This window comes from Pseudophryne corroboree, chromosome 3, assembly GCF_028390025.1.
Source record: "Pseudophryne corroboree isolate aPseCor3 chromosome 3, aPseCor3.hap2, whole genome shotgun sequence".
In the NCBI taxonomy this organism is placed as follows: Eukaryota; Metazoa; Chordata; class Amphibia; order Anura; family Myobatrachidae; genus Pseudophryne; species Pseudophryne corroboree.
Window position 1 is genome coordinate 627,318,096 of NC_086446.1, and position 22,224 is coordinate 627,340,319.

At 46.4% G+C, this 22,224-nt stretch overlaps 1 protein-coding gene across 1 annotated transcript in view; it reads right to left on the reverse strand.

Moving 5' to 3' along the window:
* Positions 1 to 22,224, reverse strand: part of LOC135056474 (lysosomal acid lipase/cholesteryl ester hydrolase-like) — a 63,363-nt gene that overhangs the window by 32,493 nt on the left and 8,646 nt on the right. The window contains exon 3 of the mRNA XM_063961705.1: positions 16,298 to 16,496. Within this exon, the coding sequence (XP_063817775.1) occupies positions 16,298 to 16,496 (199 nt within the window). The remainder of the gene's footprint in view (positions 1 to 16,297; positions 16,497 to 22,224) is intronic.

Here is a 22,224-nt window from a genome sequence, read left to right on the forward strand (position 1 = left end):
TATCCCCCTCAAGCAAGTGCAAACGATGCCCTGCAACAGCTGGCCACCAGGATAACAGATACAGATCTCAAATATCCGGACTCACTGCTTATAGTACTGGGAGACTTCAACAACACCAACCTGAGCCAGGAGCTACCTAAATACATTCAGCAAGTCAAGTGCCATACCAGGGAGGGGCGAATCCTGGACCACTGCTATACCATCAAGACAGCTTACCGGTCCATCCCCTGCACAGCCTTAGGCCTCTTCGACCACTGCATAGTCCACCTGCTCCCCACATACATCCAAAAGCTGAGTACGGAAAAGCCCGCTGGACAAGCGAAGCAAAGCTGAAGCTTCAGGCCTGTTTTGACTGCACAGATTGGCGGGTTTTTTAAACTTCTGCTACCGACCTGGACGACCTGGTAGTGACATCCTACATCAGCTTCTGCGAGGACACGTGTGTGCTAACAAAAACAGTCTGCACCTTCAATAACAACAAGCCTTGGTTCAACTCCCAGCTCAGGAAGCTTCATTGGGCCAAGGAGAAGGCATATAGCAGCAGGGACAGGGCCCTGTACAAACAGGCCAGGAACTCCCTGACACGCGAAATCAGGTGATTCTCCAACAAGCTGACTAACAACCTTTCGGATAACGACCCCGCATCAGTTTGGAGAGGTATGCAAGCCATAACCAGCTACAAGAAAACCCGAAAACCCACTTTCATGCACCAGGAACTGGCGGATGAGCTGAACAACTTTTACTGCGATTTGAGAAGGAGGCCCCCTGTCCCAGTCCTACCCCTGTCCCGTGCGAAGCTGACCACCCACTCCCCTATCCTGGTCCCCACTCCCAGGTACTGCGGGTAGATCAGAAAGAGGTAGAAGGAATGTTCAGAAGGGTCAAACCTAGGAAAGCCACAGGCCCGGACAAAGTATCACCATCTGCCCTAAAGAACTGTGCTGTTCAGCTCACCCCCATCTTCTCCAGGCTCTTCAACACCTCACTGGAGACGTGCAAGGTTCCCTACTGCTTTAAATGTTCAACAATCATCCCGGTTCAAAAGAGCGCACCTGCAAAAGACCTAAACGACTACAGGTCGATCGCACTAACATCTGTGGCAATGAAAGTGTTTGAACGGCTGGTGCTGAACCACCTGAGAGAAGCAACTAACACCCACCTATACCCCTTGTAGTTCGCATACCGAGTAAACAGGAGTGTTGAAGATGCAGTTAACTTGGGGCTGCACTACATCCTACAGCACCTAGACGGACCAGGCTCTTATGCAAGGGTCCTATTTGTCGACTTCAGTTTGGCATTCAACACAATCATCCCCAGTATCCAGCAAGCCAAACTCCTGTCCTTAGGGGGGTTCCGGTATGAATGGTCGACCATGTTATGGTCGACAGTCATTAGGTCGACCACTATTGGTCGACATTGACACGGTCGACATGGACACATGGTCGACACGTGAAAATGGTCGACACTAGAGATGTGCACCGGAAATTTTTCGGGTTTTGTGTTTTGGTTTTGGGTTCGGTTCCGCGGCCGTGTTTTGGGTTCGAACGCGTTTTGGCAAAACCTCACCGAATTTTTTTTGTCGGATTCGGGTGTGTTTTGGATTCGGGTGTTTTTTTCAAAAAACCCTAAAAAACAGCTTAAATCATAGAATTTGGAGGTCATTTTGATCCCAAAGTATTATTAACCTCAATAACCATAATTTCCACTCATTTTCAGACTATTCTGAACACCTCACACCTCACAATATTATTTTTAGTCCTAAAATTTGCACCGAGGTCGCTGGATGACTAAGCTCAGCGACCCAAGTGGCCGACACAAACACCTGGCCCATCTAGGAGTGGCACTGCAGTGTCACGCAGGATGCCCCTTCCAAAAAACACTCCCCAAACAGTACATGACGCAAAGAAAAAAAGAGGCGCAATGAGGTAGCTGTGTGACTAAGCTCAGCGACCCTAGTGGCCGACACAAACACCTGGCCCATCTAGGAGTGGCACTGCAGTGTCACGCAGGATGGCCCTTCCAAAAAACACTCCCCAAACAGCACATGACGCAAAGAAAAAAAGAGGCGCAATGAGGTAGCTGTGTGAGTAAGCTAAGCGACCCTAGTGGCCGACACAAACACCTGGCCCATTTAGGAGTGGCACTGCAGTGTCAGGCCGGATGGCCCTTCCAAAAAATACTCCCCAAACAGCACATGACGCAAAGAAAAAAAAAAAGAGGCGCAATGAGGTAGCTGTGTGACTAAGATAAGTGACCCTAGTGGCCGACACAAACACCTGGCCCATCTAGGAGTGGCACTGCAGTGTCACGCAGGATGGCCCTTCCAAAAAACACTCCCCAAACAGCACATGACGCAAAGAAAAAAAGAGGCGCAATGAGGTAGCTGTGTGAGTAAGCTAAGCAACCCTAGTGGCCGACACAAACACCTGGCCCATCTAGGAGTGGCACTGCAGTGTCAGGCCGGATGGCCCTTCCAAAAAATACTCCCCAAACAGCACATGACGCACAGAAGAAAAAAATGAGGCGCAATGAGGTAGCTGTGTGACTAAGATAAGTGACCCTAGTGGCCGACACAAACACCTGGCCCATCTAGGAGTGGCACTGCAGTGTCACGCAGGATGGCCCTTCCAAAAAATACTCCCCAAACAGCACATGACACAAAGAAGAAAAAAAAGAGGCGCAATGAGGTAGCTGTGTGACTAAGATAAGCGACCCTAGTGGCCGACACAAACACCTGGCCCATCTAGGAGTGGCACTGCAGTGTCACGCAGGATGGCCCTTCCAAAAAACACTCCCCAAACAGCACATGACGCAAATAAAAATGAAAGAAAAAAGAGGTGCAAGATGGAATTGTCCTTGGGCCCTCCCACCCACCCTTATGTTGTATAAACAGGACATGCACGCTTTAACCAACCCATCATTTCAGTGACAGGGTCTGCCACACGACTGTGACTGAAATGACGGGTTGGTTTGGACCCCCCACCAAAAAAGAAGCAATTAATCTCTCCTTGCACAAACTGGCTCTACAGAGGCAAGATGTCCACCTCATCATCATCCTCCGATTCATCACCTGTTAGGCGCCGAGGGTCCGCTCGTCAGTGCGGCCGGCGCCTAGCAACGGGGACGCCACTGTCGGATCGTGTTCCCCGTTGCTGGGTCTAAGTTTATATCATCACTGGTTTCCTGGCTGTGTAGCATGCAGCTGCACGGCATGTTGTAATTATCACTCATCTGTTTTCCTGGCCATGCAGCTTGTCAGCTGCATGGCATTTAATCCAATCAGCCTCCAAACAGCTGATTGGAAGACTCTCTGTTAAAAGCACTCCCAGGACTCCTCACAGACGCCGGTGATAGCTTCCTGTTTGCCTGATTCTGCTGCAGAGAGAGTTCCCAGTCCCGGTCTGTTCGTTTGTTCCTGTTCTCAGTGATCCAGTACTCGGAAGTTACCATCTGTTCCTGGAGTCTGACCGAGCTCCTTTAACATCTGGTGGTGTTCGTGAGTCGCGGCGCAGCCGTGTGTTGCGGCTTGTCCGCTACTATTTATTATTGTGTTTATTTTGAGTTCTGGAGCTTTGCGGAGGATTCCGCTTCCACAAGATCCACTCTGGTGTCCAGCGGTGCCGGATAGGAGTGTCGGATCTGTGGATCCTTGGTTGTCCTTTTCCCTGGCGGCTAGTCCGCACATACCTTTTGATTTAGTTAAGTTAGCTTGTAACCCCTGGCTTGGTTGCTTAGTCAGAGGGCCCCTTGTTATCTCCCTGTCTCGGACTTCCCCTTGTCTCCCATTAAGACCTGCGGGGGCATCGGGGTTGGGCAGACATAATCCGCCCTTCGAACGCGGCTGCCATGGGCTCAAGCAACCATAGTCTCGCAGGGGATTTCTGATAACACGGGCGAGACAACGGAGTTAGGGCGCCAGGGGTTACTAAGCTCTCCAGCTCCCACAACCTGTATTTCATTCCTGTACTCAGATCTCTGCCATAAGATCTTCTCCAGTCTGGAGTACAGGAATCGTAACATTATCACCGGCCAGACAAAAGAGAAAATTTCAACAGGAGTTAATTTTTTCACTTATCCAGTAGGGAGAATTTTGTCGGCCTCATGAATCCCACCGGTGTTGGGCCAAATCCTGGCCAGTTTTTGGTTAGTCAGATTCAGGAACTTACCCAGATGGTTCAGGATCTGTCCCTCCGGGTGAGCTCACAGGAAGATCTGTTACGGACTTCCCCGAGGGTCATCCCTGAACCAAAAATGCATCTGCCTGACCGTTTTTCTGGGGATAGAAAACAGTTTTTTAATTTTAAAGAGTCTTGTAAACTGTATTTTCGTTTAAGACCAGTTTCCTCAGGTACGGAGGCTCAGCGGGTTGGAATTATAATTTCTCTGCTTCAGGGGGATCCTCAGACCTGGGCTTTTGGTTTAAAGACAGACGATCCGGCCTTATCGTCTGTAGACGCTTTTTTGAAATCTTTAGGGCTATTGTATGACGACCCTGATAGAGAGGCATCCGCAGAAAGTCAGTTGCGTGTTCTAAGACAGGGTAGGAATCCTGCAGAGAATTATTGTACGGAGTTTCGCCGTTGGTCGAACGACTGTGGCTGGAATGATCCTGCCCTGCGCAGTCAGTTTCGCCTCGGCTTATCTGAATCTATAAAAGACAGCCTCCTTCAGTATCCCGCTCCTGAGAACCTTGATAAACTCATGGAGCTCTCTATTAAAATAGATCGTCGGCTCAGAGAGCGGAGGACTGAGAAAGGGGCATCTGTAGTTTCTTTTCCCTGTGTTTCTTCCGTTCCGATAGACATGGAGGAGCCTATGCAGATTGGTCTCTCCAAATTGTCTCCGGAAGAAAGAACCAGGAGGCAAAATTCTGGTCTGTGTTTGTACTGCGGAGGTAAGGGACATTTTGCCCGTAGTTGCCCAAACAAGTCGGGAAACTTCCTGACCAAGTGAATAGTGAGGGGGTTCACTTTGGTCTACAGCTCATCTCCTCAAATAATTCACTATTGGTTCCTGCTAAAGTTTCTTATGACAGCCTCTGTTCCTCGGTCTCTGCTTTTGTGGACAGTGGAGCTGCAGGAAACTTTATGGACTTAACATGGGCCAAGGCCTTAGGTATTCCTCAGTTAACCTTAAGTAGGTGTATCACCATGCATGGTTTAGATGGGAGTCCCTTATCCAATGGGGTTATTTCTCTATGTACACCTCCTGTTTTGCTCTCGGTGGGAGCTCTACATTCTGAAAAGATTGAGTTTTTTCTTACCCATTGTCCAGCAGTTCCTGTGGTTCTGGGTCACCCTTGGCTGGCCTTTCATAATCCCATCATAGATTGGCAGTCTGGGGAGATTCTACAATGGAGTACCATCTGTGATAAAGAATGTATTACACTTCCTATCCGAGTAGCTGCTGCCAGGTCCGCACATATTCCTGGAGAATACCAAGATTTTTTGGATGTGTTTTCCAAGGGCAATGCGGATATTTTGCCTCCCCATAGGCCTTATGATTGTACCATTGAGTTAATTCCTGGTGCCACGTTGCCTAAAGGAAGGTTATATGCATTGTCTGGTCCTGAAACTGTGGCCATGAATGAGTATGTGAAAGAAAGTCTTGAGAAAGGGTTTATCAGGCCATCTAAATCCCCTTTAAGTGCAGGTTTTTTCTTCGTAGAGAAGAAGGATGGTTCCCTCAGACCCTGCATTGACTTTCGAGCCCTGAATAAAATCTCAGTAAAGAATACTTACCCTCTGCCTCTGATCTCTGTCCTCTTTGATCAGCTACGTTCGGCTGTTATTTTTTCCAAGATTGACCTGAGAGGAGCATATAATCTCATTAGAATCAGATCGGGGGATGAGTGGAAAACGGCATTCAGTACTCAATCAGGTCACTATGAGTATCTGGTCATGCCTTTCGGCCTATCTAACGCTCCGGCAGTCTTTCAGGATCTCATTAATGATGTGCTCCGTGAGTTTCTGGGAAGATTCGTTGTGGTCTATTTAGACGACATTTTGATTTATTCTGACTCTATAGAACAACATGTTACCCAGGTGCGTCAGGTACTTAAGAAATTACGTGAAAATCACTTGTATGCCAAACCGGAGAAGTGTGAATTTCACGTCACGGAGGTATCCTTTTTAGGGTACATTATTTCCCCTCAGGGATTCCGAATGGAACCTAAGAAGCTCCAAGCCATCCTGAGTTGGGCGCAACCCACCAACTTAAAAGCAATTCAGCGCTTTTTAGGGTTTGCGAACTACTACAGAAGGTTTATTCACTCTTTCTCTGACATAGTTGCTCCCATTGTGGCACTCACTAAGAAGGGAGCAGATCCTACCAATTGGTCATGTGAAGCTAAAGTATCTTTTCAGGCCTTGAAACAAGCCTTTGTCTCAGCCCCTGTCCTTAGACATCCCAACCCAGAATTGCCTTTCATCGTTGAGGTAGATGCCTCGGAGGTTGGTGTAGGGGCTATCCTTTCTCAGAAGGATCCAGATTCCCTTGAGTTACATCCTTGTGCCTTTATGTCCAGGAAATTCTCATCTGCTGAATCCAACTACGATGTTGGTAATCGGGAGTTGCTGGCTATTAAATGGGCTTTTGAGGAGTGGAGACATTGGCTTGAAGGAGCGACCCATACCATTTCTGTTTTGACAGATCACAAAAATCTTCAATACATTGAATCAGCTAAGCGACTGAATGCCCGACAGGCTCGTTGGGCTTTATTTTTCACTCGTTTCAAATTCATTATCACCTTCAGACCTGGTTCCAAGAATACCAAGGCAGATGCCCTCTCACGCAGTTTTCTTCCCGCTCAAGACAACAGTCCTGTTACTCTCATACTTCCGCCTTCAGTCATTCAGGCAGGTCTCACACAGGATGTTTTTTCTCAATTGAAGCTGCTTCAACATCAAGCTCCGGGAAATACTCCTGCTGGTCGTCTTTTTGTTCCTGAGTTTTTGAGAGCAACTGTTTTGGAGGAATTTCATGATAGCAAAGTTGCAGGGCATCTGGGAGTCGCTAAAACTTTTGAATTGGTATCCCGCTCAGTGTGGTGGCCTGGTCTTTCTAAAGACATTAAAGAGTTTGTTTTTTCGTGTCAGGTCTGTGCACAGCATAAAGTTCCCCGTTCTTTGCCTATTGGTCAACTTATGCCATTGAATGTTCCTCTTAGACCATGGTCGCATATCTCCATGGATTTTGTGGTGGATCTCCCTCTGTCAGCTGGATGCACAGTCATATGGGTGGTAGTGGACCGTTTTAGTAAGATGGCTCATTTTATTGGTCTTCCCCGATTGCCATCTGCCCAGGGATTGGCAGTCTTGTTCCTCCGTCATGTTTTCAGACTCCATGGGTTACCCACTGATATTGTTTCTGACAGGGGTCCACAATTCATTGCACAGTTTTGGAAGTCTTTTTGTGCTTCGTTAAAAATGAAATTATCATTAACCTCCGGTTATCATCCACAATCAAATGGACAGACTGAGCGAGTGAACCAATCCTTAAAACAATATTTGCGTTTGTACTCGGACAAACTCCAAAATGACTGGTCTGAGTTTCTTCCATTGGCAGAGTTTGCTTATAATAATGCCTGTCATTCCTCCACCAATGTGTCTCCATTTTTTGCAGTTTTTGGTTTCCACCCCAGAGCTAATTCATTTTTCCAACATTCCTCTGTCTCCTCTCTGGCCCTGACCTCTCATCTTAAACTTATTTGGAAAAAAGTGCACATAGCTCTCAGAAAAGCAGCTTTCAAGGAAAAAGATTTTTCGGACAGGTTCCGGCGGCCGTGCACTTTTAGAGTAGGAGACAGGGTGTGGCTGTCGACTCGCAATATCAAACTTCGACAAACCTCAGCCAGATTGGGTCCTAGATTTATTGGACCATTTCTCATTATCAAAAAAGTCAATCCAGTTGCTTTCCGGTTACAGCTACCAAAAACGTTACGAATCGGAAATACCTTCCATTGCTCTTTGCTCAAACCATATGTTTCATCTAGCAGATTTCCTCGTAAAAAACCTCAGGGGAGATCACCAGTTAATGTACAGGGTCAGCAGGAGTTCGTGGTTGAGAAGGTTCTCGATTCCAAGCTGTCCCGGGGTCGGCTTTATTTTTTGGTGCATTGGAAAGGTTATGGTCCTGAGGAAAGGTCGTGGGTCCTAGATGAGGACCTTCATGCCCCAAGGCTCAAAAGGGCATTTTTTCAAGAATTTCCTCAGAAACCCGGATTTAGGGGTTCCTTGACCCCTCCTCAAGGGGGGGGTACTGTTAGGCGCCGAGGGTCCGCTCGTCAGTGCGGCCGGCGCCTAGCAACGGGGACGCCACTGTCGGATCGTGTTCCCCGTTGCTGGGTCTAAGTTTATATCATCACTGGTTTCCTGGCTGTGTAGCATGCAGCTGCACGGCATGTTGTAATTATCACTCATCTGTTTTCCTGGCCATGCAGCTTGTCAGCTGCATGGCATTTAATCCAATCAGCCTCCAAACAGCTGATTGGAAGACTCTCTGTTAAAAGCACTCCCAGGACTCCTCACAGACGCCGGTGATAGCTTCCTGTTTGCCTGATTCTGCTGCAGAGAGAGTTCCCAGTCCCGGTCTGTTCGTTTGTTCCTGTTCTCAGTGATCCAGTACTCGGAAGTTACCATCTGTTCCTGGAGTCTGACCGAGCTCCTTTAACATCTGGTGGTGTTCGTGAGTCGCGGCGCAGCCGTGTGTTGCGGCTTGTCCGCTACTATTTATTATTGTGTTTATTTTGAGTTCTGGAGCTTTGCGGAGGATTCCGCTTCCACAAGATCCACTCTGGTGTCCAGCGGTGCCGGATAGGAGTGTCGGATCTGTGGATCCTTGGTTGTCCTTTTCCCTGGCGGCTAGTCCGCACATACCTTTTGATTTAGTTAAGTTAGCTTGTAACCCCTGGCTTGGTTGCTTAGTCAGAGGGCCCCTTGTTATCTCCCTGTCTCGGACTTCCCCTTGTCTCCCATTAAGACCTGCGGGGGCATCGGGGTTGGGCAGACATAATCCGCCCTTCGAACGCGGCTGCCATGGGCTCAAGCAACCATAGTCTCGCAGGGGATTTCTGATAACACGGGCGAGACAACGGAGTTAGGGCGCCAGGGGTTACTAGGCTCTCCAGCTCCCACAACCTGTATTTCATTCCTGTACTCAGATCTCTGCCATAAGATCTTCTCCAGTCTGGAGTACAGGAATCGTAACATCACCGTGTACATCCCCCTCCTCACAGATTATCAATTCGTCCCCACTGGAATCCACCATCACAGCTCCCTGTGTACTTTGTGGAGGCAATTGCTGCTGGTGAATGTCTCCATGGAGGAATTGATTATAATTAATTTTAATGAACATCATCTTCTCCACATTTTCTGGAAGTAACCTCGTACGCCGATTGCTGACAAGGTGAGCAGCGGCACTAAACACTCTTTCGGAGTACACACTTGTGGGAGGGCAACTTAGGTAGAATAAAGCCAGTTTGTGCAAGGGCCTCCAAATTGCCTCTTTTTCCTGCCAGTATACGTACGGACTGTCTGACGTGCCTACTTGGATGCGGTCACTCATATAATCCTCCACCATTCTTTCAATGGTGAGAGAATCATATGCAGTGACAGTAGACGACATGTCCGTAATCGTTGTCAGGTCCTTCAGTCCGGACCAGATGTCAGCATCAGCAGTCGCTCCAGACTGCCCTGCATCACCGCCAGCGGGTGGGCTCGGAATTCTGAGCCTTTTCCTCGCACCCCCAGTTGCGGGAGAATGTGAAGGAGGAGATGTTGACAGGTCGCGTTCCGCTTGACTTGACAATTTTCTCACCAGCAGTTCTTTGAACCCCTGCAGACTTGTGTCTGCCGGAAAGAGAGATACAACGTAGGTTTTAAATCTAGGATCGAGCACGGTGGCCAAAATGTAGTGCTCTGATTTCAACAGATTGACCACCCGTGAATCCTTGTTAAGCGAATTAAGGGCTCCATCCACAAGTCCCACATGCCTAGCGGAATCGCTCAGTGTTAGCTCCTCCTTCAATGTCTCCAGCTTCTTCTGCAAAAGCCTGATGAGGGGAATGACCTGACTCAGGCTGGCAGTGTCTGAACTGACTTCACGTGTGGCAAGTTCAAAAGGTTGCAGAACCTTGCACAACGTTGAAATCATTCTCCACTGCGCTTGAGACAGGTGCATTCCACCTCCTATATCGTGCTCAGTTGTATAGGCTTGAATGGCCTTTTGCTGCTCCTCCAACCTCTGAAGCATATAGAGGGTTGAATTCCACCTCGTTACCACTTCTTGCTTCAGATGATGGCAGGGCAGGTTCAGGCGTTTTTGGTGTTGCTCCAGTCTTCTGTACGTGGTGCCTGTACGCCGAAAGTGTCCCGCAATTCTTCTGGCCACCGACAGCATCTCTTGCACGCCCCTCTCGTTTTTTAAATAATTCTGCACCACCAAATTCAAGGTATGTGCAAAACATAGGACGTGCTGGAATTTGCCCATATTTAATGCACACACAATATTGCTGGCGTTGTCCGATGCCACAAATCCACAGGAGAGTCCAATTGGGGTAAGCCATTCTGCGATGATCTTCCTCAGTTGCCGTAAGAGGTTTTTAGCTGTGTGCGTATTCTGGAAAGCGGTGATACAAAGCGTAGCCTGCCTAGGAAAGAGTTGGCGTTTGCGAGATGCTGCTACTGGTGCCGCCGCTGCTGTTCTTGCGGCGGGAGTCAATACATCTACCCAGTGGGCTGTCACAGTCATATAGTCCTGAGTCTGCCCTGCTCCACTTGTCCACATGTCCGTGGTTAAGTGGACATTGGGTACAACTGCATTTTTTAGGACACTGGTGAGTCTTTTTCTGAGGTCTGTGTACATTTTCGGTATCGCCTGCCTAGAGAAATGGAACCTAGATGGTATTTGGTACCGGGGACACAGTACCTCAATCAAGTCTATAGTTGGCTCTGCAGTAATGATGGATACCGGAACCACGTTTCTCACCGCCCAGGATGCCAAGGCCTCAGTTATCCGCTTTGCAGCAGGATGACTGCTGTGATATTTCATCTTCCTCGCAAAGGACTGTTGGACAGTCAATTGCTTGGTGGAAGTAGTAAAAGTGGTCTTACGACTTCCCCTCTGGGATGACCATCGACTCCCAGCAGCAACAACAGCAGCGCCAGCAGCAGTAGGCGTTACACTCAAGGATGCATCGGAGGAATCCCAGGCAGGAGAGGACTCGTCAGAATTGCCAGTGACATGGCCTGCAGGACTATTGGCATTCCTGGGGAAGGAGGAAATTGACACTGAGGGAGTTGGTGGGGTGGTTTGCGTGAGCTTGGTTACAAGAGGAAGGGATTTACTGGTCAGTGGACTGCTTCCGCTGTCGCCCAAAGTTTTTGAACTTGTCACTGACTTATTATGAATGCGCTGCAGGTGACGTATAAGGGAGGATGTTCCGAGGTGGTTAACGTCCTTACCCCTACTTATTACAGCTTGACAAAGGCAACACACGGCTTGACACCTGTTGTCCGCATTTCTGTTGAAATACTTCCACACCGAAGAGCTGATTTTTTTGGTATTTTCACCAGGCATGTCAATGGCCATATTCCTCCCACGGACAACAGGTGTCTCCCCGGGTGCCTGACTTAAACAAACCACCTCACCATCAGAATCCTCCTTGTCAATTTCCTCCCCAGCGCCAGCAACACCCATATCCTCCTCATCCTGGTGTACTTCAACACTGACATCTTCAATCTGACTATCAGGAACTGGACTGCGGGTGCTCCTTCCAGCACTTGCAGGGGGCGTGCAAATGGTGGAAGGCGCATGCTCTTCACGTCCAGTGTTGGGAAGGTCAGGCATCGCAACCGACACAATTGGACTCTCCTTGTGGATTTGGGATTTCGAAGAACGCACAGTTCTTTGCTGTGCTTTTGCCAGCTTAAGTCTTTTCATTTTTCTAGCGAGAGGCTGAGTGCTTCCATCCTCATGTGAAGCTGAACCACTAGCCATGAACATAGGCCAGGGCCTCAGCCGTTCCTTGCCACTCCGTGTGGTAAATGGCATATTGGCAAGTTTACGCTTCTCCTCCGACGATTTTATTTTAGATTTTTGAGTCCTTTTTTTACTGATATTTTGTGTTTTTGATTTTACATGCTCTGTACTATGACATTGGGCATCGGCCTTGGCAGACGACGTTGATGGAATTTCATCATCTCGGCCATGACTAGTGGCAGCAGCTTCAGCACGAGGTGGAAGTGGATCTTGATCTTTCCCTATTTTTGGAACCTCAACATTTTTGTTCTCCATATTTTAATAGGCACAACTAAAAGGCACCTCAGGTAAACAATGGAGATGGATGGATACTAGTATACTTATGGATGACGAGTGACTGACGACACAGAGGTAGCTACAGCCGTGGACTACCGTACTGCGTCTGCTAGTATAGAGATGATAATGATATAAAAAATATATATATATCACTACTGCAGGTATATATAATATAATGACGGACCTGCTGGACACTGTCAGCAGACTCCTAAACTACTAGTATGAAGAAGATAGAAAAAAAAACCCCACCACAGGTAGGTATACAATTATGGACGAGCACTGACGACACAGAGGTAGCTACAGCCGTGGACTACCGTACTGCGTCTGCTAGTATAGAGATGATAATGATATAAAAAATATAAATATATCACTACTGCAGGTATATATAATATAATGACGGACCTGCTGGACACTGTCAGCAGACTCCTAAACTACTAGTATGAAGAAGATAGAAAAAAAAACCCCACCACAGGTAGGTATACAATTATGGACGAGCACTGACGACACAGAGGTAGCTACAGCCGTGGACTATCGTACTGCGTCTGCTAGTATAGAGATGATAATGATATAAAATATATATATATATCACTACTGCAGGTATATATAATATAATGACGGACCTGCTGGACACTGTCAGCAGACTCCTAAACTACTAGTATGAAGAAGATATAAAAAAAAACCCACCACAGGTAGGTATACAATTATGGACGAGCACTGACGACACAGAGGTAGCTACAGCCGTGGACTACCGTACTGCGTCTGCTAGTATAGAGATGATAATGATATAAAAAATATATATATATCACTACTGCAGGTATATATAATATAATGACGGACCTGCTGGACACTGTCAGCAGACTCCTAAACTACTAGTATGAAGAAGATAGAAAAAAAAAACCCCACCACAGGTAGGTATACAATTATGGACGAGCACTGACGACACAGAGGTAGCTACAGCCGTGGACTACCGTACTGCGTCTGCTAGTATAGAGATGATAATGATATAAAAAATATATATATATATCACTACTGCAGGTATATATAATATAATGACGGACCTGCTGGACACTGTCAGCAGACTCCTAAACTACTAGTATGAAGAAGATAGAAAAAAAAACCCCACCACAGGTAGGTATACAATTATGGACGAGCACTGACGACACAGAGGTAGCTACAGCCGTGGACTACCGTACTGCGTCTGCTAGTATAGAGATGATAATGATATAAAATATATATATATATATCACTACTGCAGGTATATATAATATAATGACGGACCTGCTGGACACTGTCAGCAGACTCCTAAACTACTAGTATGAAGAAGATAGAAAAAAAAACCCCACTACAGGTAGGTATACAATTATGGACGAGACTGACGACACAGAGGTAGCCACAGCCGTGGACTACTGTACTGCGCCTGCTAATATAGAGATGATAAAGATGATAGAGATGAACAAAAAAAATATAACACTACTGCAGGTAAATATTTATATAATATAATGAATGACGGACCTGCTGGACACTGTCAGCAGAATGCGTTTATAGAATAAAAAAAAAAAACACCACAGGAGTGTTTAACTTTTTCAGGCAGACAATATACTGGTGGTCACTGGTCAGTCACACTGGCAGCAAAAGTGTGCACTGTACTCCTGCTATAACTGCACCCCAGTCTCCCCCACAATTCAGCTGTGTGAGCAGTGAGCACTCAGCACAGTCAGATATACATAGATGATATTATCATGCAGCACACTGAGGCTGAGCACAGATATGGTATGTGACTGTGTATCGTTTTTTTCAGGCAGAGAACGGATTATATTAAATAATAAATAAAACTGGTGGTGGTCAGTCACTAGTAACTAACTATCAGCAAAACTCTGCACTCTGAGTACTCCTAATGCTCCCCAAAATTACTTAGTAATCAACTCAAGTGTCTCTATCTATTTCAACGGAGAGGACGCCAGCCACGTCCTCTCCCTATCAATCTCAATGCACGTGTGAAAATGGCGGCGACGCGCGGCTCCTTATATAGAATCCGAGTCTCGCGATAGAATACGAGCCTCGTGAGAATCCGACAGCGGGATGATGACGTTCGGGCGCGCTCGGGTTAGCCGAGCAAGGCGGGAAGATCCGAGTCTGCCTCGGACCCGTGTAAAAAGCCTGAAGTTCGGGGGGGGTTCGGATTCCGAGGAACCGAACCCGCTCATCTCTAGTCGACACATGAAAGGTCGACACATGAAAAGGTCGACATGAGTTTTTTTTTTACTTTTTTGGTGTCGGTTTTTGCGTAATGTGACTGGGAACCCCAATTCGTGCACCGCGTCCCCTCGCATGGCTCGCTTCGCTCGCCATGCTTCGGGCATGGTGCCTTCGCTCCGCTACCACTTCGCTCGGCACAGATTACCGTTCCAATCGTAGTCCACGTGGATCGTAAAGTATGGAAAAGTTCCCCAAAAGAAAAAAAAGTTAAAAAATGCATGTCGACCTTTTCATGTGTCGACCATGTATCCATGTCGACCATGTCAATGTCGACCAATAGTGGTCGATCTAATGACTGTCGACCATAACATGGTCGACCATCTGAACGGATACCCCTTAGGGGTCCCAGAATCAACATGCTTCTGGATCATCCACTCCCTGACAGCAAGGAAACAGGTGGTGAAAGCCAGGTCATTCACATCTAGTGGGCACACAATCAGCATGGGGGCCCCTCAAGGATGTGTCCCCTCCCCCCCCCCCCTGCTCTTCTCTCTATATACCAATGACTGCACCTCGGCCGAGCAATCAGTAAAAATTATAAAATTTGCAGACGACACCACCATCATCGGCTTAATCAAGGACGAAGATGAATCTGCATACAGACGCAAAGTGGAACGGCTAATGCAGTGGTGCAGCAGGAACAACCTTGACCTAAATCCCCTCAAAACAGTTAAGAAGGTGGTGGACTTCAGAAGGAAACTCAATGCCATACAACCACTCATAATAGCCGACAGCGTGGTTTCGTGGGTCGACTCCTTCAATTTCCTAGACTCAAAAATTTCCTGAGACCTCAAATGGGGACCCAACATAAGCACTGTCGTAAAGAAGGCCCAGCAGTGGATGTTCTTTCTAAGGCAACTCATGAAATTCAACAGCTGCTCATCTTCTACAAGCGATCGTAGAATCGGTCCTATATTCCTCGATCACAGTCTGGTATGGAGCTGCCAATGAGAGTGATAGACGGAGGCTGCAAAGAGGGGTGAGGACAGTTGAAAAGATTGTGGGGCTGACCTCCCTCCCATCCATGAATTATAGCAGTCAAGCGTCAGGAAGTGAGAAATCGTGGCAGATATGCAGCACCCAGGTCACAAACTGTTTGAATCGCTTCCATCAGGCAGACGCTACAGGTCCATTTCTGCGAAGTCGACCAGATCCATTAAAAGCTTCTTCCCACTAGCTGTCCACCAGCTGAATAATATATTAAAAGACTAACGTGTATAATATGTCTAATATGTCGAGTCTATCGTACAGTTGCAATGTGCAGTATGAACTCATACGTGTAATGTTTGTAATGTATGCTACATTTTCCCCCTTCTTATGCTATGTATTCCGGCTTCATGTTGCTGCTTGGCAATGCATTGTACCGCAAAAAAACTCCTAGTGTACGTGAGTACACCTGGCCAATAAAGCTGATTCTCATTATGATTCAATTTGCATGTTTAGTTTCATTAATATCAATATCTTTATTGTCCTCAATCAGTTGTACTGTAACCTTCACTACAGTTAACACAAATCAATTGTTAGACCAACTGTAGACTGGTGTCTAATTCACCATACTACTCAGAATCTGACACCCATAATCCTTTGCTGTAGTTCCTAAGAAATGAATAGGCTGCATCCTCAAGTACCGGTTAGTTTACATGTTACACCCACAAATGGCTGCCTCCTCTGTAGTCATGGTTGGTTATAATTGTATTTAATATATTAAATGCAAACATTTACATACCTGAAAGCCCAGAATTTTACCTCTTTAGGGGAAAGAGTCTTGTGTTTCATAGACCAGGTATTTCCTCGACTGTTTCCCATCCATACATCATAACCTGCATCTGCCAGAATGAACCCCAAGCTATTGAACTCAAAGTTAGAGATCCAGTTGCTGGCGTCAGCAAGCAGGCCATGCTGCAAGAATACCACAGGTTTTGGTTCTACAGAGTAGATAAGAACATAAGTAAAATGATTATGAATTTCAACTTTACAAGACTTGTTTTCATTTACAGCAGGGGTGGGGAACCTTTTTTCTACCAAGGGCCATTTGGATATTTATAAAATCCTACAGGGGCCAAACAAAAATTCTCAACTTAAAAAATTACCCTGCCCCCCAGTAGGTCTGCCCCTTAGAGGTAAAAAAATGGGTGTTGCCAATTAAAATGGGACGTGATACACATATGGGACGTGATACACATATGCCCCCAATAGTGCAGTGCCAGATCCACAATTGCCCCCACAGTGCCAGGTATACAAATGCCCCCACAGTACCAGGTATACAAATGCCCCCACAGTGCCAGATCCACAAATGCCCTCACAGTGCCAAATCCACAAATGCCCCCACAGTGCCAGGTATACAAATGCCCCCCACAGTATCAGGTATACAAATGCCTCCCACAGTGTCAGGTATACAAATGCCCCCCACAGTGCAAGGTATGCAAATGCCCCCCACAGTGCCAGATCCACAAATACCCCCACAGTGGCCCCCCACCCACCCCACTGTGCTGCTTACCGCTGGGAGGTGAGCGCGGCTATGTCGGGCGGCGGCGGCGTGTAGGACTTCAAACCAGCCGCCGGTTTGTGAGCCAATCAGAGCTCGCGGACCGGCAGCGGCGGCTCCTGATTGGCTGCTGGTCCGCGAGCTCTGATTGACTCACGAACCGGTGGCTGGTTTGAAGTCCTACATGCTGCCGCCGCCACCCGACAGAGCCACGCTCTCCTCCCTGTCCTGACAGCTGAGACACCCTGCCGCCGGACTGAGTGGCGGCGTGTCTCACTGACATAAGCAGGTGGGCCGGAGCAAACGGCTTTGCGGGCCTTCAGCAGCACTTTACAGTACAGAGAATATTTAGGTTATATCAGTCCAGCCCCAGTGGTGTGCTATGTTCCCTAACACATGGCTACGCATAGGCAGTTTAGGCACTAAAGTTAACTTTCTGTCTGAAGCCAATTAACCCTTTGGATTGTGGGAGGAAACCAGATCACCCTGAAGAAACCCACACAAGCACAGGGAGAGCATATACACAGATACACTTTGTTTGGCAACTGAACTCATGAACTTGGCGCTGTAAGGTTGTAATGCTAACCACTATGCAACAATACTAAATTCAGATGCGCTCTTAAAAGGTCAAGTGCCTAAGGCACTTAAATAAGCACTTTGCTTTTTTCAAATACTTTCTGTTACAGGTGTTTTGGGAAGGTTTTTCTTATGGAGCAAAAACATAAAATACAGTAACATGCCTCCATAAGATGCACTCTTTTTGGTTGTACCTTGAAATCTGTGTGTCACTGATGCCCAATAAAAAAAATCCATATGGATAGAGCCTATGATAGGATTTATTCACAGGATGGGAGCAAATAGCTCTGAGAATACTGCAGGCACCCGCGATATTGATCACAGTGACTGCAAACCACTGAGTTTTCCATAATATAATTGATAGCAGGCGCTTTTTTGGGATATGTACTGAGGTATGAAGCGGCATGAAAATGAATGCAGATATAGCTTTTCAAATTAGAGCATGGATAGTGTGAAGAAATGGAATCACTGATATCCAGGGAAGAGTTTATTTTGTCTAACGATGGTTTTATTTTATATTCTTATTTGCAACAAACTGTAGTAAGATTACATTTTGCTGTATTTGCAAATACACTGATGTCATTTTCAGCTGAGCTATATGGTCATAAATCTGGGGATGAATGAGTGTCTTGAAGGAAATATAATAATCTCTGATTGCACGAGCGGTACTCAGTGAATATAGGAGATCTATACAGGTTGAGTATCCCTTATCCAAAATGCTTGGGACCAGAGGTATTTTGGATATGGGATTTTTCCGTAGTTTGGAATAATTGCATACCATAATGAGATATCATGGTGATGGGACCTAAGTCTAAGCACAGAATGCATTTATGTTACATATACACCTTATACACACAGCCTGAAGTCATTTTAGCCAACTTTTTTTTATAATTTTGTGCATTAAACAAAGTGTGTGTACATTCACACAATTCATTAATGTTCCATATACACCTTATACACACAGCCTGAAGGTCATTTAATACAATAGTTTTAATAACTTTGTGTATTAAACAAAGTTTGTGTACATTAAGCCATCAAAAAACAAAGTTTTCACTATCTCATTCTTACTCAAAAAAGTCCGTATTTCGGAATATTCCGTATTTCGGAATATGTGGATATGGGATACTCAACCTGTACTATGTGTAGGTGAGCTGCTGAAGTGTGTGATTGAGTACAGTTATCAGAGAACTTCCTGTTCAGTAAATTAATATAATTAGACCTCATAGTTGAGTACGTTAATATACGGCAGTTAAGGCGATATCTCAAATATTATTCTGATTGTTTTTGCAGAAAATTCCTAGTCTTATTAACAACTTGTTCCTGTGTAGAATGATGCATAGAAAATATGAGTGAAGGATAGAGTAAGGTATCAACGGATCGCAATCTTTAAAGGGGGGCCCTGGGGGTGCGTATGAGGGACAGGTACAGTATGGTGACAAATAATACAAATATACTGCATCAACAAAATAACATTGGTGCGCCAAAAAATAAACTGTTAAAATAACATACCATAGAAGAGCAATTATCTAGATAAACTAAATGACCCTAAAAACAAATCAATGCTGTTATATAGATTGCAGGTGTTATGGACTTCCTCCTTGCCTTGCTGTAATACACATCTTTCACTACAACCAGCTGTTTACTTTAAACTTCCTTTTTCCTATTGTTCTCAGTGCTTAAATTGGTCCTAGAGAGGTGAAGGAACTTACCCCCCTCCCGGCAACCATGTAATAAAGGGATTGCGCATGCTCAAAAAAAAAGGAAGTGGTCTCAAAAATAAAGGGCTGTGGTCCACGATAGTATGCCCAATTAAAATTATGCTGCACAGTAGCACAATCTTATTCACATAACACCACATATTAGTGTCCCTTATTCATGTTATGACACACATTAGTGCCCGTTATACTGTACACAAAGCCCACAGTAGTAGCACACCTAATACACATAATGCCCACAGTAGTAGCACCCGTAATACACATAATGCCCTCAGCAATAGCACTCCCTTATACAATGCCCATAGTAGTAGTGCCCCTTATGCAATGTGCACTGTAGTGGCAGTGCCCACAGTGGTAGTGCCCCTTATGTAGAACCCATAGTAGTGGTGCCCTTTACGCAATGCCCCCAGTAGTAGTGCCCCTTATGTCCACAGGAGTGATGCCCCTTATGAAGTGCACCCTATACAATGCCCTCATTAGTAGTGCCCCCAGTAGTAATGCCCTTAGTGGTAATGCCCCTGTGTAGTATTGCCCCAGTAGTAATGCCCCTGTAGTAGTGATGCCTGTAGTAATGCCCCCAGTAGTTTAACCCCCAGTGGTAATGCCTCCAATAGTTATGCCCCCAGTTGTTTAGCCTCCAGTGGTAATGCTCCCGTAGTTATGCCCCCAGTAGTTTAGACCCCAGTGGTAATGTCCCCAGTAATTTAGACCTCAGTGGTAATGCCCCCAGTTGTTTAGCACCCTGTAGTTATGCCCCCTGTAGTTTAGGCCCCAGTGCTAATGCCCCCCTAGTTATGCTTCCAGTAGTTTAGCCTCCCTGTAGTTTAGCCGCCAGTGGTAATGCCCCTGTAGTTGTGCCCCCAGTAGTTATGCCCCTATAGTTTAGTCCCTGTAGTTATGCCCCCCAGTAGTTTAGAGACCATAGTTATGCCCCCAGTAGTTATGTCCCCTGTGGTAATGCACCCTGTAGAAGCGCCGGCGCTTAGACACACATAAAATAGAAACCAATACTCACTAATTCCGTATGCAAATGGAACGGATGTAATGGAGTTCTGCCCCGTTATGGCTCACTTTAACACCTGAATGTTCTAACTAGAGAATGCACTAACACTTTGGAGGCACAGTAGTAGAAGGATAGGACCCACAGGGCTCTCTGCTCTCAGTTCTTTATATTGAACTAAAGATGTATTATTCTACATGTTTACAGGCTGATATGCTGATTTAAGTTGAGCATTATGCATTTATCAGCCTGAGCCTCGGATTATCAGTCGGTGGGTCCGATAATAGCATAGTGTGTATCCGTGATCAATAAGCGATGATCAGACAGTCTGGCATGAAAAAGCCTCGAATATGCCTGACTGATCATCGGTCGGCTGCATGGGGCAGTGTATGCACTGCTGCGGCTGACCGCCCAACATTTCCCCTGTTCCTTCACAGGAGAGGAGCTGGGAAATGTTTTCTCCCTCTGGGAGGAATCCAGATACTGCATCATGTGGCCATACACTGTGAAATATCTCACAGTGGGGTCTATTCATTAACCAGGGTAAAGAGTGGAAAAGTAAACCAGTGAAGAAGTTGCCCATGGCAACCAATCAGCTGCTCTGTAAAATTTTCTCATATGCAAATTATAAATGTTACTTCAATGCTGATTGGTTGCCATAGGCAACTTCTCCACTGGCTCACTTCTCCACTTGTTTCATTGCTACATGAATAGACCCCAGCGTATGGCCTCGATATCTGATGGGTTTCAGGCTGTCAAATAAAATGTCTGTTGGACTGACTTATCAGCCGCAGCGCGGCTCGTGGAGGAGGAAGGTCCCGGCCATTGCCAAGTGACCGGGATGCTGCACTTCCTCCATCAGCCGGTGCTTCCGGGTCCCACCCTGCGCCTAGCAACGCTACCAGAGGGAGAACTGGCAGCCACTAAAGCCTAGCAACCGGGACGCTAGACGCAGGCAGGTTAGTCTAGCTGTGTCTTGTGGACGTGCAGAAGCACAGCTGCATGTCCTTTCATTAATATCTATTACTGGGTTCTGATTGGTGCAGCACCATTTATATTCCCTTCCTGGCCTCTCCCAAATCGCTGGTGATAGCTCCTGCTTCAGTGTGAACCTGTCAGCTCGTAAGAGATACTGTCTACCTGTGTTGTACCCATGACCCGGAGACCTTGCTCGATTGATTACCTGACCAGATCCAGCCAGCCTTGTGTTCAGGTTTTTGTGGAGTTTCCACACAGACACTGCTTTGTCTGCATTTCTGTTTTACAACATCTTTTAGCATTGTTGCTTTCATTGTTTATTAAGTTGCTTATAACATCTTTGAGCATTGTTGCTTTCACAGTTTGGTTTCTTATTACATCTTATTCATTGTTGCATTCACAAACACTTGTATATTCAGTGTCATTGCTTTCAACACTCTGTGCATTGTGATACGTATAATTTGCTTGTGTTAAGAACTCTCTCCTCAGTCTGTGCCTTGGTTTCTATGTTGGGATTTCGGCGGCCGTGGCGCACATAATCTGTTTGTTGTCCTTTCTGTATTCTCTCCCATTGGTAGTCACGCTAGTCTTAGTTAGCTTCCCCCTTATTCACTCGTAGTCTCAGTTGGTGCTTTGCTACCTATTAAGACCTGGGGGCATCGGAGTCTGGGTGGACCTAATTCGCCCTTTCAAACGTGGCTGCTATAGGAGAAGACTAGCTCTGCAGGCACCAACCGACCACTGGGGGGAGTAACGGAGACAGGGGTTAGAGCAGGGACGTGCGGTGAGCTAAATAGCTCAGGGGGCACTGACTAGCCCCAGAGCCAGATTTACATGCAATATATGAGCCAAATGGTACATCTGGGCATTATACACAGGTGCAGCAGTATAAACTCCTG